The 12,262-nt window shown below is 39.3% G+C and overlaps 1 protein-coding gene across 3 annotated transcripts in view; it reads right to left on the bottom strand.

Moving 5' to 3' along the window:
- LOC133648915 (long-chain-fatty-acid--CoA ligase 4-like) overlaps positions 1-12,262 on the bottom strand; it is a 23,309-nt gene extending 11,047 nt beyond the window's left edge. For 2 of the 3 annotated variants that reach the window (XM_062045453.1, XM_062045455.1), the window contains exons 1-5: positions 12,125-12,262; positions 6,087-6,601; positions 5,832-6,009; positions 3,920-4,029; positions 73-208 (exon numbers count right to left, since the gene is read on the bottom strand). In XM_062045453.1, coding sequence (XP_061901437.1) covers positions 73-208; positions 3,920-4,029; positions 5,832-6,009; positions 6,087-6,440 — 778 coding nt within the window. In that variant the 5' untranslated portion in view covers positions 6,441-6,601; positions 12,125-12,262. Of the gene's footprint in view, positions 1-72; positions 209-3,919; positions 4,030-5,831; positions 6,010-6,086; positions 6,602-11,436; positions 11,629-12,124 lie in introns of those variants that run through there. The other variant, XM_062045454.1, reaches the window with a different exon arrangement.

Below are 12,262 nucleotides of genomic sequence, written 5' to 3'. Positions count from 1 at the left end.
CGACAATTAAAATGGTATGATGTCTCAAGGCATTGCATGTACAAACAAGTTTGACAGAAGGCGGAGACGTACCTTCAGGAAGTGCGCCAAGACCTTGCACAGCCTGCATGCTGTGGATATGGAGTCCTGCTGGATAGTCCTCTGTGGTCACCTTCTTCTTGTCCACATAAATAATATGTTTAAGTTTTGGGATCTGTGGAAGCACATTCTAGAAAACAAGAACACAAAGGTGGTGTCAACAAAATGCTTTATGCATGCAATGATATAAGACGGCAGATTGTCCATGTGGTTGGATAATTAGCAATACTCGGAAATAATGTCAAGACAAAACTAAAGAACAAAGTTGAAAACATGTCTGAGCTTGGAAAATTAGAAATACTAAGAAACAATGTCAAGAAAAAAAATGAAAAGGACTAAATTGAATACAAAGGATAACTACATCACAGCATATCCTGACCATCCCCCGATACATGGAAATGTGCCCCTTAGGGTTTTGCAGGAACGTGTCGTCATATTGCTTTGCTGTCCTTCAACATCAGATAAAGTTCACTAACAAAGAACTAAAAAAAATTGCCGCTCACTAATCTGAAACAAAGAAGCCGGTTTTGTTCTTTGACAGGACGTTCGTCCATCCTTTATCATTTAATGCATTACTGTTCTTCTATCCATTATCACCTCTATTGCATTTCCTCAAACACTTATGGCAGATCTTCACTCAATCACTGAGTACCAACCAGGCATCTACAGTACTCAGTATTATATTAGGTGGAGAGTCTGAGCCTTTCAATTATTAAAATATAAAGAAGCAATTGCAATACAGTCGACTGCAATGTACGCATGCCTGTGTGCGTGTGTCGGGCGGATGAATGTCAGAGCCCTGCATAATCTACTTGTTAGTTAAATATACACAATGACAAGAATAGAAAAAGCATTGTGCGATCACCAGATCATCAGTTGATATGCCAACTATCAACAGGACAATAAGCAGCAACAATTGAAAGAGCAAAACGATTGTTTGAAAATGTATATACCGTAATTTCCGGACTATAAGCCGCACCAGCTAAATTTAGGGGAAAATACAGATTGCTCCATATATAAGCCGCACCCGACTATAAGCCGCAGGGTTTTGATGTGTAATTACCGTAGTATATAGGGGTTCCTGCTACCACGGAGGGGATTGTCGGGACAGAGATGACTGTTTGGTAGGCTGGTTATTTTGATAACGTACAGGCGAGCACTTTGTATTACTTTGCACCGTTGTATTATTTGTACTCTGCACGAATGCTGTTCGCCATGTCAAAGATGTGAAAGTTTGATTGAATGATTGAAAGATTTATTGTTAATAAATGGGACGCTTTGCGTTCCCAAACAGTCATCTCTGTCCCGACAATCCCCTCCGTGGTAGCAGGAACCCCTATATACTACGGTAATTACACATCAAAACCCTGCGGCTTATAGTCGGGTGCGGCTTATATATGGAGCAATCTGTATTTTCCCCTAAATTTAGCTGGTGCGGCTTACAGTCCGGAAATTACGGTATATGTTTTTGTCTCTAAAGAAAATATATCAAATGTTATGATAACTGTATGCACCATAAATGAATAATTACACAAGCTTTTTTATGATTGTTGCTGCCTATTTTGACAAAATTTGCGGCTGCATTTTCAGAAAGTTGCAATGTTTTGAGGCTTTTTTTTATACTAGTAGCACTGCATTTTGTGTTCAATCTTTTAGGTGTTCCTTGTAACTTTAACCTATAAAAAAGCACAGGACATACTGTCCAAATACCCCTCCTTGCAAATAATTTGAGCTCTTTGTCAAATTACTGTACCGCTTTTTAATTACAACGAAGGCTGGGTAAAGTATCTTATTTGATTGATATCTTAAAAATTGTACAGTACTGATTCACAAGGCATAATATACATTACTGTAATCCCCCTGGTAGTCTTGTGTAAAAAAACACAGCAGCAGTGTCTCTTAAGTGCCAACCAGCTGTGAACCACACTAAGTTATGATCATGCAATGTAAACATCTGACTGAAACGGTCATTGCTGCTGATTATATTTGTAACCAAGTCTCTTGCAAGATCACTAAAGAAAAGGACGGCAGTTGTACTTGGTAGGTACTTTCCTTTACATCTACATCTCCCTGCATGGAGCACTGTCAGAAAAACCAAGCGCACAGTCAAATTGCTGTGCGTTACATCATGTCTGATTGCACAAAATAAGAGTCCCAGAAGAATCTTACATATTTACTATTTTGTATTTAAATAAACAATACCATGCAATTTGCAGTGATGGAATGTTTAAATACAAATGCTTGCAGTTTTTATTTCAAAATTGCCCTTTTGAAACTTTCAGGAAAGTTTAAACTGATCAAAGTTGTTTATGATGGGAGAAATAAAACAGGTATAATTTTATTTTGTAACAGATTTGGAGCATTTCAAATATTTAGGTGTAGATCAAATCATAACTGATTTAGGACATTATGAATCAAAATTTTATCAATTCCGGAAATTGGCTATGATATCCAGTCTTACTTAGAACTAATCACAGTTCAAATGCATTATAATTAAAAGAAAACACCAAAGGCTTCCTTATTGTCCATTATGATCCCTGAAACATTGACCCCCGCACGTTACGAGCATTTGTGAACTGTGAAAGCTCTAATATTTATTGGTAAATGAGAGACAATGGCAAATTATCATCACATTACACTACTGTGGACAAATAAAAGTAGTTTGCATGTATATAAATTAGGGCTAACAAGTTAACTTGTGATTAATTACAAAAAGATAGTCCATTAATCATGAACACACTTACAATATTCATGCACTTTATTTTGACCATACAAGCTTTTTTACCTTAACCGCTATACAGTCAACTATCAGATCAATGCATAAGTCAGTACAAAAATTAGTGAGGAGGTTCCGACTGGTGTGCTCGCTGGCAAATTTCACTCCAAAATACAGCCTGAAAGAACTTCAGATAAACTTAAAATTTTTGTGCAAATAAATGACTTGCAATCAAGTAAAATGTTTAAAAACGTTCCTAAATGACATGCTGACAATAAAATATTTTCTTATGCAAATTTTAATTACGGTTAAGTTAGTCATCACATGTTATTCGAATTCCAAAATGTGATTAATCTGATTTAAAAAAAATAATTTGGCAGAGCTAATAAACGCATAGGATAGATTTAAAAAAATAATTTGGCAGAGCTAATAAACGCATAGGATAGATATATCTCCCCACACACACACACGTTAGTTTTGCAGACAAAAACAAGTAGTTCTGAGCTATGCAGGAGGACAACAATTCTATCGTTTGAGCAATAAATAGTTGATATATTGTTACACGTTGCTGTTCCTTTTTGAATTGGCGGAAATGATGCGGTTTGACCATAAAAGGAGGATAAGTAGTGAAAAGTTGTGGAGATTGGTTGAATTTGGATAAATTGGCGCAATCGCGGCAACACAAAATCCTAGAAATACTGATTTAATATAGTGCAGCTATGGTCAATAAGGAAGTTTGTACTAACTGTACAATAAGACCATTACAAAGGTATTTGGTCACATTTACTGTGTTTTTTTAAACTTCGAAGGAATTGGTTTGTCTAAAAAAACTACAGGCTCATTTTTAATTGAAAACATCTGGGCTTTCTGAGCAACAGGATAGAACCAAAACAAAAATGTTAAAGGACACCATATTTAAATGTTTTTTTTTTGTTTTTTTTACATAAAATGTCCTCAAAACTGTCTTTATTTCTTCAACTTTGAAAATTCCACAAGTGAATAAAAGGTTCCATACAGTCTTGCTGCTATGGCATCATAATCAGTGTTATGTCCACAAATGCGCAGGGGAAAATGTGAGAAATGGCGATGCAGATTGTAATCCTGTGTTGTAAGGGATAAACTCACTTTCAGCTTGGACTCCAGCAGTTCCACACTAGTAACAAGATGTGAAACTCCAGTTTCATTCAGTCCAAAGGCAATCGCATCCTCGCCCAACGTGGCGTAGAAGGTCACCACTGTTGTAAAAACAAAAGAATATAAAACAATTTATATACTACTGTGTATAATACAACACTTTTATCATCAGGCATGAAAACTATTGCATTTGGACTGTTCAGAAGGTTTTAGAAGACGTTTTCCTTTTCATCAGTTAGGTAAAACAGCTCTAGTCTGAGAGGACGGTGGTGTCTTAACTGTTGTTCAGCATCACAATAAAGCAGACCTGGGCAAATTAAGGCCCGGGGGCCACATGCGGCCCGTTAAGATTTTCAATCTGTCCCGCCGAACATTCCCAAATTATTTTTTGAGATCTTTAAGATGGAACCTGTAGCTGCCATTATGATGTGTAGTGATGTTTTCAAATTACCGTCAGTCTTGAACTATACAAAGTATTTCAATGGTTGGAATCTGTGCTTTTGCATGATATACTAGTTACTATGGTAATCTAAGTCACAGCAGCTCAGACGAGGCACCAAGCAGTGTGGGTGGGGAGCGTTTCCACAGAGTGTTTCCAGAGCGGCCAGTATGAAATGCAGTTGCCAGAGACGAACGCGGAAGAAGATTTTTACAACAAAGTTCTAAGGCTTAGTGATTTATCAGATGTATCAGATTGTAGGTGGGTTTTTTTGACCCTTCGCGTTTATATTTCGCTGTTTGTTGCATTTTTTTTGTGTTTTGCTTGATTGTAAAATATGTCGATCTAGAGGGGGTGTGACGTTCATATGTTGTCAATATTTAGTGTTTTATCGTTCATAGTTGAGCAATAAAGAGCAGCCCCACCCTTTCAGACTAGAGCTGTCCTACCAAAGTCTGTGAGCATTAACTAATGAAGCCTGCTCAGATAAGAAAAAAAAACATATTCGAAGACATTCTGAACAGTCCAGTTGCAATCAATTTAATGCCCTGAGAGTAGAATAATCTGAAGAGTGGTGGGCCGTGGTGGCCAGCAAGGTCTTGTACTGGCCTCACATAAATCATGATTATAAATTGATTAGTTCATTTAATTTTTTATTTACTTTCTCTGAATATATAAAAGTCTTCATCATATTCTCTTCATGTCATATAAGGCTCCAGTGTTGCCGTCCTGTGATTGCATACTCACTTGTGAGAGCAGGCAGTGCTATATATGCAGACCAACCTAGCCACACCCTAGCAGAGAAATCTAAATATCCCAGAGCCACACCCGGCTAGCAGAAAAATCTAGATATCTACTCTTTTTTAACCCACAATGACCGAAAGAGCAATATGATTTGGTTGCAGATATACTTGCAAAGCCATTTTAAAAAGGACATTTCAAGAGAAGCTAGATCTCATGAGACGAGGTCAGCCGACCCCTGAGCTAGCTAACCTTTCCCAGCCAGTGAAATGGTTTGTCTGTCACTTTCAATCCAATCAACCAACCATGAGGGGTACCCCTGGCTTCTGCAAATTGTGGGTTAAAAAATTGTTTTTCTGTATTTTTTCACATTTAATACGCTTCTACAATTATTTTAATTTACAATACCCCATAGAGATGTTTTAATTGTTGATGCGGGTTTATTGATATTTAAACGAGTCAGAAAATAGCCCGTTTTGTAGACTATTGAGGTGATTAAATTCCCAGTAGTGCACAGGTGTGTTTCTGTATTGTATTTCTCCGGGCGTGGTCATGTGGTGACATAAATTATGGTATTATGAGAGGTATTTAACGTCGGACATCACTGAAGCCCAAGATGTGAAATTCACGGCACGCCACTGAACCTGAATGAATGAAAATATTACATTGCATAGAACTTGTTGCATTTTCCAAACAATAGACCAGACACCATTAAGTACATACATGGGAAGTTGTGCCTAAAGCATGTTTGGGCTGTTATCATCCACTCTGCTCGGGTCTCACAGAAGATAGCAACGGTGTTTTTTGGCTTCTGGCCAAGAGCAGAAAGTCCTCTTCCGAACTGACTGACAAGAGAATCCACTTGATTGTAGGATAGCCATTTATAATCACCGAGAATCAGCTGGCAGGAGCAAAATCACTCATATTAGTCTTCAGGTACACACTTAATCTCTATGAATACATTATTTCCATTCTTACCTTTTTGAAAACTTTCCCACTGCGCTGTATCTCGTTTTCCTGACTCAGTACTTCTCTGGTGCCGAGACAGGGAGCTTCTCCAAAGCGCTCCACAGCAAAATCAAACAACTTATCCAGTGTGTCTTTGCCGGGACAGTCCACCTTGGCCAGCGTGTCAAAGTGGTCCACAGAGCGGTATGGTCCCTCCGCATGGCCTGATTTGGAGCGGGCCTTGACCCGCTTGGCCAGAGTATTCCTTTGGCCAGCCCCAGTGATATAATACCATGGTAAGAATGAAAGGATGGAATACAGCCACACCAGTAGGTGGATTGGAAGAAGGATGATAGATTGGACAGTGTTTGACTGATGACCCATACTGCTACTAGAGGTAGGAGGGTAAGGGTGGAGAGTAAGTGATGCACAAGTCCAGCTTCAGTCTGCTGGTCTTTTTAAAAAGTAATGAGTAGAACCGTCAGAGCAAGAAATGTACTGAATTAAATAGAAGGTCCACTGTCCGCCAGATGTGAAGTCTTGAACTGAAATAAAGCAGTAAACACTGTTACAAATGTATAGATGTCCTATGTACACATATCTTCAATTATATTGCATTTATATGATAAGTATTCCTATACAGTACAGCATACCACAAAAGGACACTCTCAAAGCAGTAAGATTGGCCTAATCATGTGCATTATCACTTGTATTAGTATTAGCTATTTTTAGACCTGTGCGAAAACTAAGAATGTTAAAAATGAGTTGCATAAGAAGCAGATGTGATGCAAATTACCTCCAGAGCCAGCCTTTGTCCTTAAAGTTAACAATGTGTGTATTAAACATGTTTACACTTGACTTAAAAAATGTTACTTCAGTTTTTGAGTTTGATGTTACATGATACCGTTACTGCATTTGGAGAACCACAACCAAAGAGATTGTACCGTTTGTATCAACTGAACTCTTAAAAATGCACCAGGTATGGGGTAGGAAGAAAGCATTTGAATAACAAAAAAGAATGAATGATCATACAAAAACATTTGAATAAATACAGATGTTTTATATAAATCAGTGTGAAAACATTCTTGGCAGCTTTTTAAAAGGGCAGAGCACAGAGATAAATTATATTCAGTGTTTCCCACAGGAATGCACTCTTTTGGCGACGGCGAGTTGCAGGTGGGTGATGTAATGGTCATATTTGCATAATTGTCCATGATATGACGCATGTTAAAAAAGTGAGTAAACATGTTAAAAAGTAAAACACATTTATACAACTACAAAAACAAACTTTCCCATGTTACTTGACATTTTTGATGTCACAAGATGGAGCCGCCTACGAGTACTGTTAGGTGCAGGAGGGGCTCACGGCAGCACCCTGTGCTCATTGAGAAGAGTGATACGTTCTCTTGTCTTAAAAGTTTCCATTAGATTTGTTGAACATTTTAAGAGGGCAGACCACGAATACATTTGAACTTAACATACAGAATGTGGAAGAACTGAGTCATACTGACAAGTTGGTAGTTACATTACCTTTTTACTGTAAATATTCTGCATTCATTCACTAAAAAAAATTGTGAGGTTAAAAGTACCTTGATAAATGGCAAATATGCATTCCAACATTCTATGTGTGTGTGAATTGTTATATATTGCTAGTTGTGCAAATGTTTCCTTTAAAATTGAGTTGAATGATTTCTTTCACTTCAAAGATTGTTGGTTAAACATGTTGTCATTACTTAAAAGTATCAAATACAAACAGTTGTGTTGATATTGTTAAGCCAATGTACCCCCAGGAGTGACAGGCCTTGGCCAACAACACATTTTGCTGCAGGAAACATATTGTCCTGCAATTTTTTATGATAAACAATGTTATTAACAGCTTTATTTTGAGGCCGAATTAAGCACCAATATAAAAATATAACAATAATAATAATATTAATGTGGCCCCAATGTAGATAGATAGATCTTTATGGATTCCTTCAGGAGAGTTCCCTCAGAAAAATTAAATGTTGCTTCAACGTGACTTTCATGTGCTGTTTGATAAAGTGAAAGACAATGTTGACCGGATCCCATAAATTAATAAGTCGCTACTACAGGAGAAAACACGGACGCCACAGATCAGTGTGTTGGTGGGTTTTTGCTGTGGCTGGTTTGTAGAGGACATAGGCAGATGATGTAAAACTGTAGGAGGAGGAAGAAGAAAATAGCAAAAAAGGAAAGTAATTGTGCTGCACACACGAATGACGAAGCTCGACCAAAGATGAGATAAAAGTCACATTGCCGTTTAGAGTGCCGTCTAGGACTGCAACTAATAACTAATTTGATAATCGATTAATCTGTTGATTATTGCTTCGATTAATAATCGGATAAGAGACAAACTACATTTCTATCCTTTCCAGTATTTTATTGAATAAAAAAAACTGCATACTGGGACCATACTGGCACCATACTTATTTTGATTATTGTTTCTCAGCTGTTTGTAAATGTTGCAGTTTATAAACAACAGCATACTGGGACCATACTTATTTTGATTATTGTTCCTCAGCTGTTTGTAAATGTTGCAGTTTATAAATAAAGGTTTATAAAAAAATAAATAAAAAGTAGCCTCTGCGCATAGCATAGATCCAACGAATCGATGACTAAATTAATCGCCAACTATTTTTATAATCGATTAGTTGTTGCAGCCCTAGTGCAGTCACATTTGAAAAGATCAGATTCCAAACGGATTCGGACTACCTACTGATGTGACCCAAATCTAATACTAAAAGATCAGATTTGATGGACTTTCGCACATTTAGACTGGCAAAAAATATCCGATCTGTGTCACTTGAGGGCAAAAAATAAATAAATCTGATTTGCTGTCCAGTGTAAACGGAGCCACAGACAACGTTTGACTCCACTTTCCATCCATCCATTTTCTACCGCTTGTCCCATTTGGGGTCGCGGGGGTGCTGGAGCCTATCTCAGCTGCATCCGAGCGGTAGGCGGGGTACACCCTGGACAAGTCGCCACCTCATCGCAGAGCCAACACAGATAGACAACATTCACAATCTAGGGCCAATTCAGTATTGCCAATCAACCTATCCCCAGGTGCATGTCTTTACTCCATCTAATTGAACGAATATGCTCAGGTGCTGAGAGCAAAACAGAGTGAACCCTCTTGCACCCTGTTTGGAAGTAAAAAGACACACGAACATGGCAATGTTTCAAGTGCATTTTCATTTATCATTTAATTAACCGGCCTATTGATCATCGGCCCAGGCATAGGGTGCAAAAATTATAGAAAAGGACTTTGATCTATTACAGATGTTAAAACCGATCATATGCTCACCTATCTGAATTAAACCTCCACAATTAGTTTTTTTTGTGATTACTGTAGGTAACAAATCAAATTTGTGTAATATCTAACAATATATCTAAATAACGTTATGCTATGTTTACAGTATGTTAAAAGACAAGGGAAAAAAAGCTGTAGGCTGAAGATGGTAACATGACTCTCGCCAGATCCTTGTAGTTCGCTGAGCTCCACACAAGGATTTGGGCTCGAGGGCAATGCACTCCTTCAAGATAGCAAAAAAAAATTAACCAATCAGGATGTGACGGAGCACCGAAGCGACTGTTTGATTCAATCAAACAATGTCGGCACGCAGCGAGGAGTCGTGTGCTGACATTGATTCTGCTATTGCAACTGTTTTGCGACATCGATCGTCTGACATTGCTGCGTTGTTTCAGTAAAAGTTCTTCAACTTTTCGCTCTGTCGTTATCAAATGTCGGCTGTTCTTTCGGATTTCCCAGCGCCGCTCTCATCAGCATCACGGGTTGATTTCGATGCGAATGGTCGAAGTAGCACGTCATTCAAGATAACGGACAAGTGGTTTATTCAATCACATACAATGAGTTTTTAATTAATTTTTTTTTACAAGGCCCCGCCTTCTGAAACATCTCCTATTGAGAAGTCCCAGATCCTTGTGTGGAGCTCAGCTGGGGACGGCGTGGCGAAGTTGGTAGAGTGGCTGTGCCCGCAATCGGAAGGTTGCTGGTTACTGGGGTTCAATCCCCACCTTCTACCATCCTAGTCACGTCCGTTGTGTCCTTGGGCAAGACACTTCACCCTTGCTCCTGATGGCTGCTGGTTAGCGCCTTGCATGGCAGCTCCCGCCATCAGTGTGTGAATGTGTGTGTGAATGGGTGAATGTGGAAATACTGTCAAAGCGCTTTGAGTACCTTGAAGGTAGAAAAGCGCTATACAAGTATAACCCATTTATCATATTTATCTCAGCGAACTACAAGGATCTGGCGAGAGTCAGGTTATGAAGATGGCCCATGGTCCAAAAATTTGAACAACAAAACATTGTAAGTCAGCACAAAGTGGTAGTTGTGCAAAACAGTTTGATATTGTTTTGTTTAACATGAAAGCGGCCACACAAACAAATAAGAGAGACTTACCGAAGGAGATTTTATCAAATAAATAAAAGCAAAGAAGAAAGCTGTCGGTGGGATCGGTGTATTAGCGGCTGGCTACAGCAACACAACCAGGAGGACTTTGAGTTGGATAGCAGACGCGCCACCGTGAGTATGTGCTTTCTTCCAAACATTTGATCGCTTGCCGCTATGTGCATGTCACGTACGTAACTTTGGGGAAATATATGTGCTGTATGAACTTTGCGGAAGTGAACGGTACTTTGGGCTGTGGGATTTAGTGTGTTGTGTGTTGTGCGGGTGTTTGAGTTGTATTGGCGGGTTATATGGACGGGAGGGGGGAGGTGTTATGTGCGATTAATTTGTGGCATATTAAATATTAGCCTGGTTGTGTTGTGGCTAATTGAGTATTTATATGTCTTGTGTTTCTTTACTGTTTTAGTCATTCCCAGCTGAATATCAGGTCCCACCCACCTCTCACAGCATCTTCCCTATCTGAATCGCTTCCACTGCCCTCTAATCCTTCACTTTCCTCATCTACGAATCTTTCATCCTCGCTCAAATTAATGGGTTAATCGTCGCTTTCTCTGTCCGAATCACTCACGCTGCTGGTGGCCATGATTGTAAACAATGTGCAGATGTGAGGAGCTCTTCAACCTGTGACGTCACGCCACTTCCGGTACAGGCAAAGCTTTTTTTATCAGCGACCAAAAGTTGCAAACTTTATCGTCGATGTTCTCTACTAAATCCTTTCAGCAAAAGTATGGCAATATCGCAAAATTATCAAGTATGACACACAGAATGGATCTGCTATCCCTGTTTAAACCAGAAAATCTCATTTCAGTATGCCTTTAAAAAGCCAATATTGAGTTGGTGTATTTTTATCAGCTATTCATCCCTTCAATAATGACAGCATGAAGAGCCCCAGCAGACAACCAATGGCAGCACACCACACACACTCACCCCACCCGGTCAAGTTCAAGCTCGGCTCGCTGGTGGTGACCTCTTTTGGATGAAGCTCCTCACTTTGAATGGAAGATTATATGAACTAATACCTCGCTCAATATGGCATATAACGACCATGACGTGTGGTGCTACACACGAGAGGCCAGCGTCTTCATCAAAGGGTACTAGTAAACCCACGCAACGTGGCGTATCATGAATTAAAAAAAAGCGCCGTTGTGTAGCGAAACAGTGGCTGACTCACTTTCCCGGATTTATAGCGTCTAGCGTGAATCATGATGTAGTTAACAAAAAAATAAAAAATACCGCCATGCTGATTTTGTGTGACGACATTGTTTAACAGAGTGCGGTAATCTACACTCACGTGCGTCGGGGAAATCAAACTCTGCCATCTTGAGTCATAAAAGTCACTTTTTTGTTGCTATTTTTATAAAAGATAGAAGCAAACAGCACGAAGGGGGAATATGTCAAAAGCGGCTGTAGCTCCTTTATGTGTCAGCTTGTGTTCGAACGACCGTTAATACCCGCCGACAACGGAGGGAATAGTAAGTTTGATTAAACCGACTGTACGCTGCCCTTTCAAATTAACCCATGGTAAATGTACAAACGGATAAAGTCGGTAATAAGATTAGTGCGACCGGCAGGCGAGTGATACTTAGCTTAATTGGCAGGCTAGCGGCATTCTTACCTTGTGCAGCTGAGACCCGGCCAGTCGTGTCTCCATTCACAATGACCGATAGTTACCTCTTCTTAACTCACACAAACCCGGAACTACTACGTCATCTGATTCCATTTCTCTTGACCAATCAGCAAGCCGAATCCTCTC

This window comes from Entelurus aequoreus, linkage group LG04, assembly GCF_033978785.1.
Source record: "Entelurus aequoreus isolate RoL-2023_Sb linkage group LG04, RoL_Eaeq_v1.1, whole genome shotgun sequence".
NCBI lineage: Eukaryota > Metazoa > Chordata > Actinopteri > Syngnathiformes > Syngnathidae > Entelurus > Entelurus aequoreus.
The sequence above is the reverse complement of the archived record's forward strand: the minus strand, read 5'-3'. Positions and strand labels throughout refer to the sequence as shown.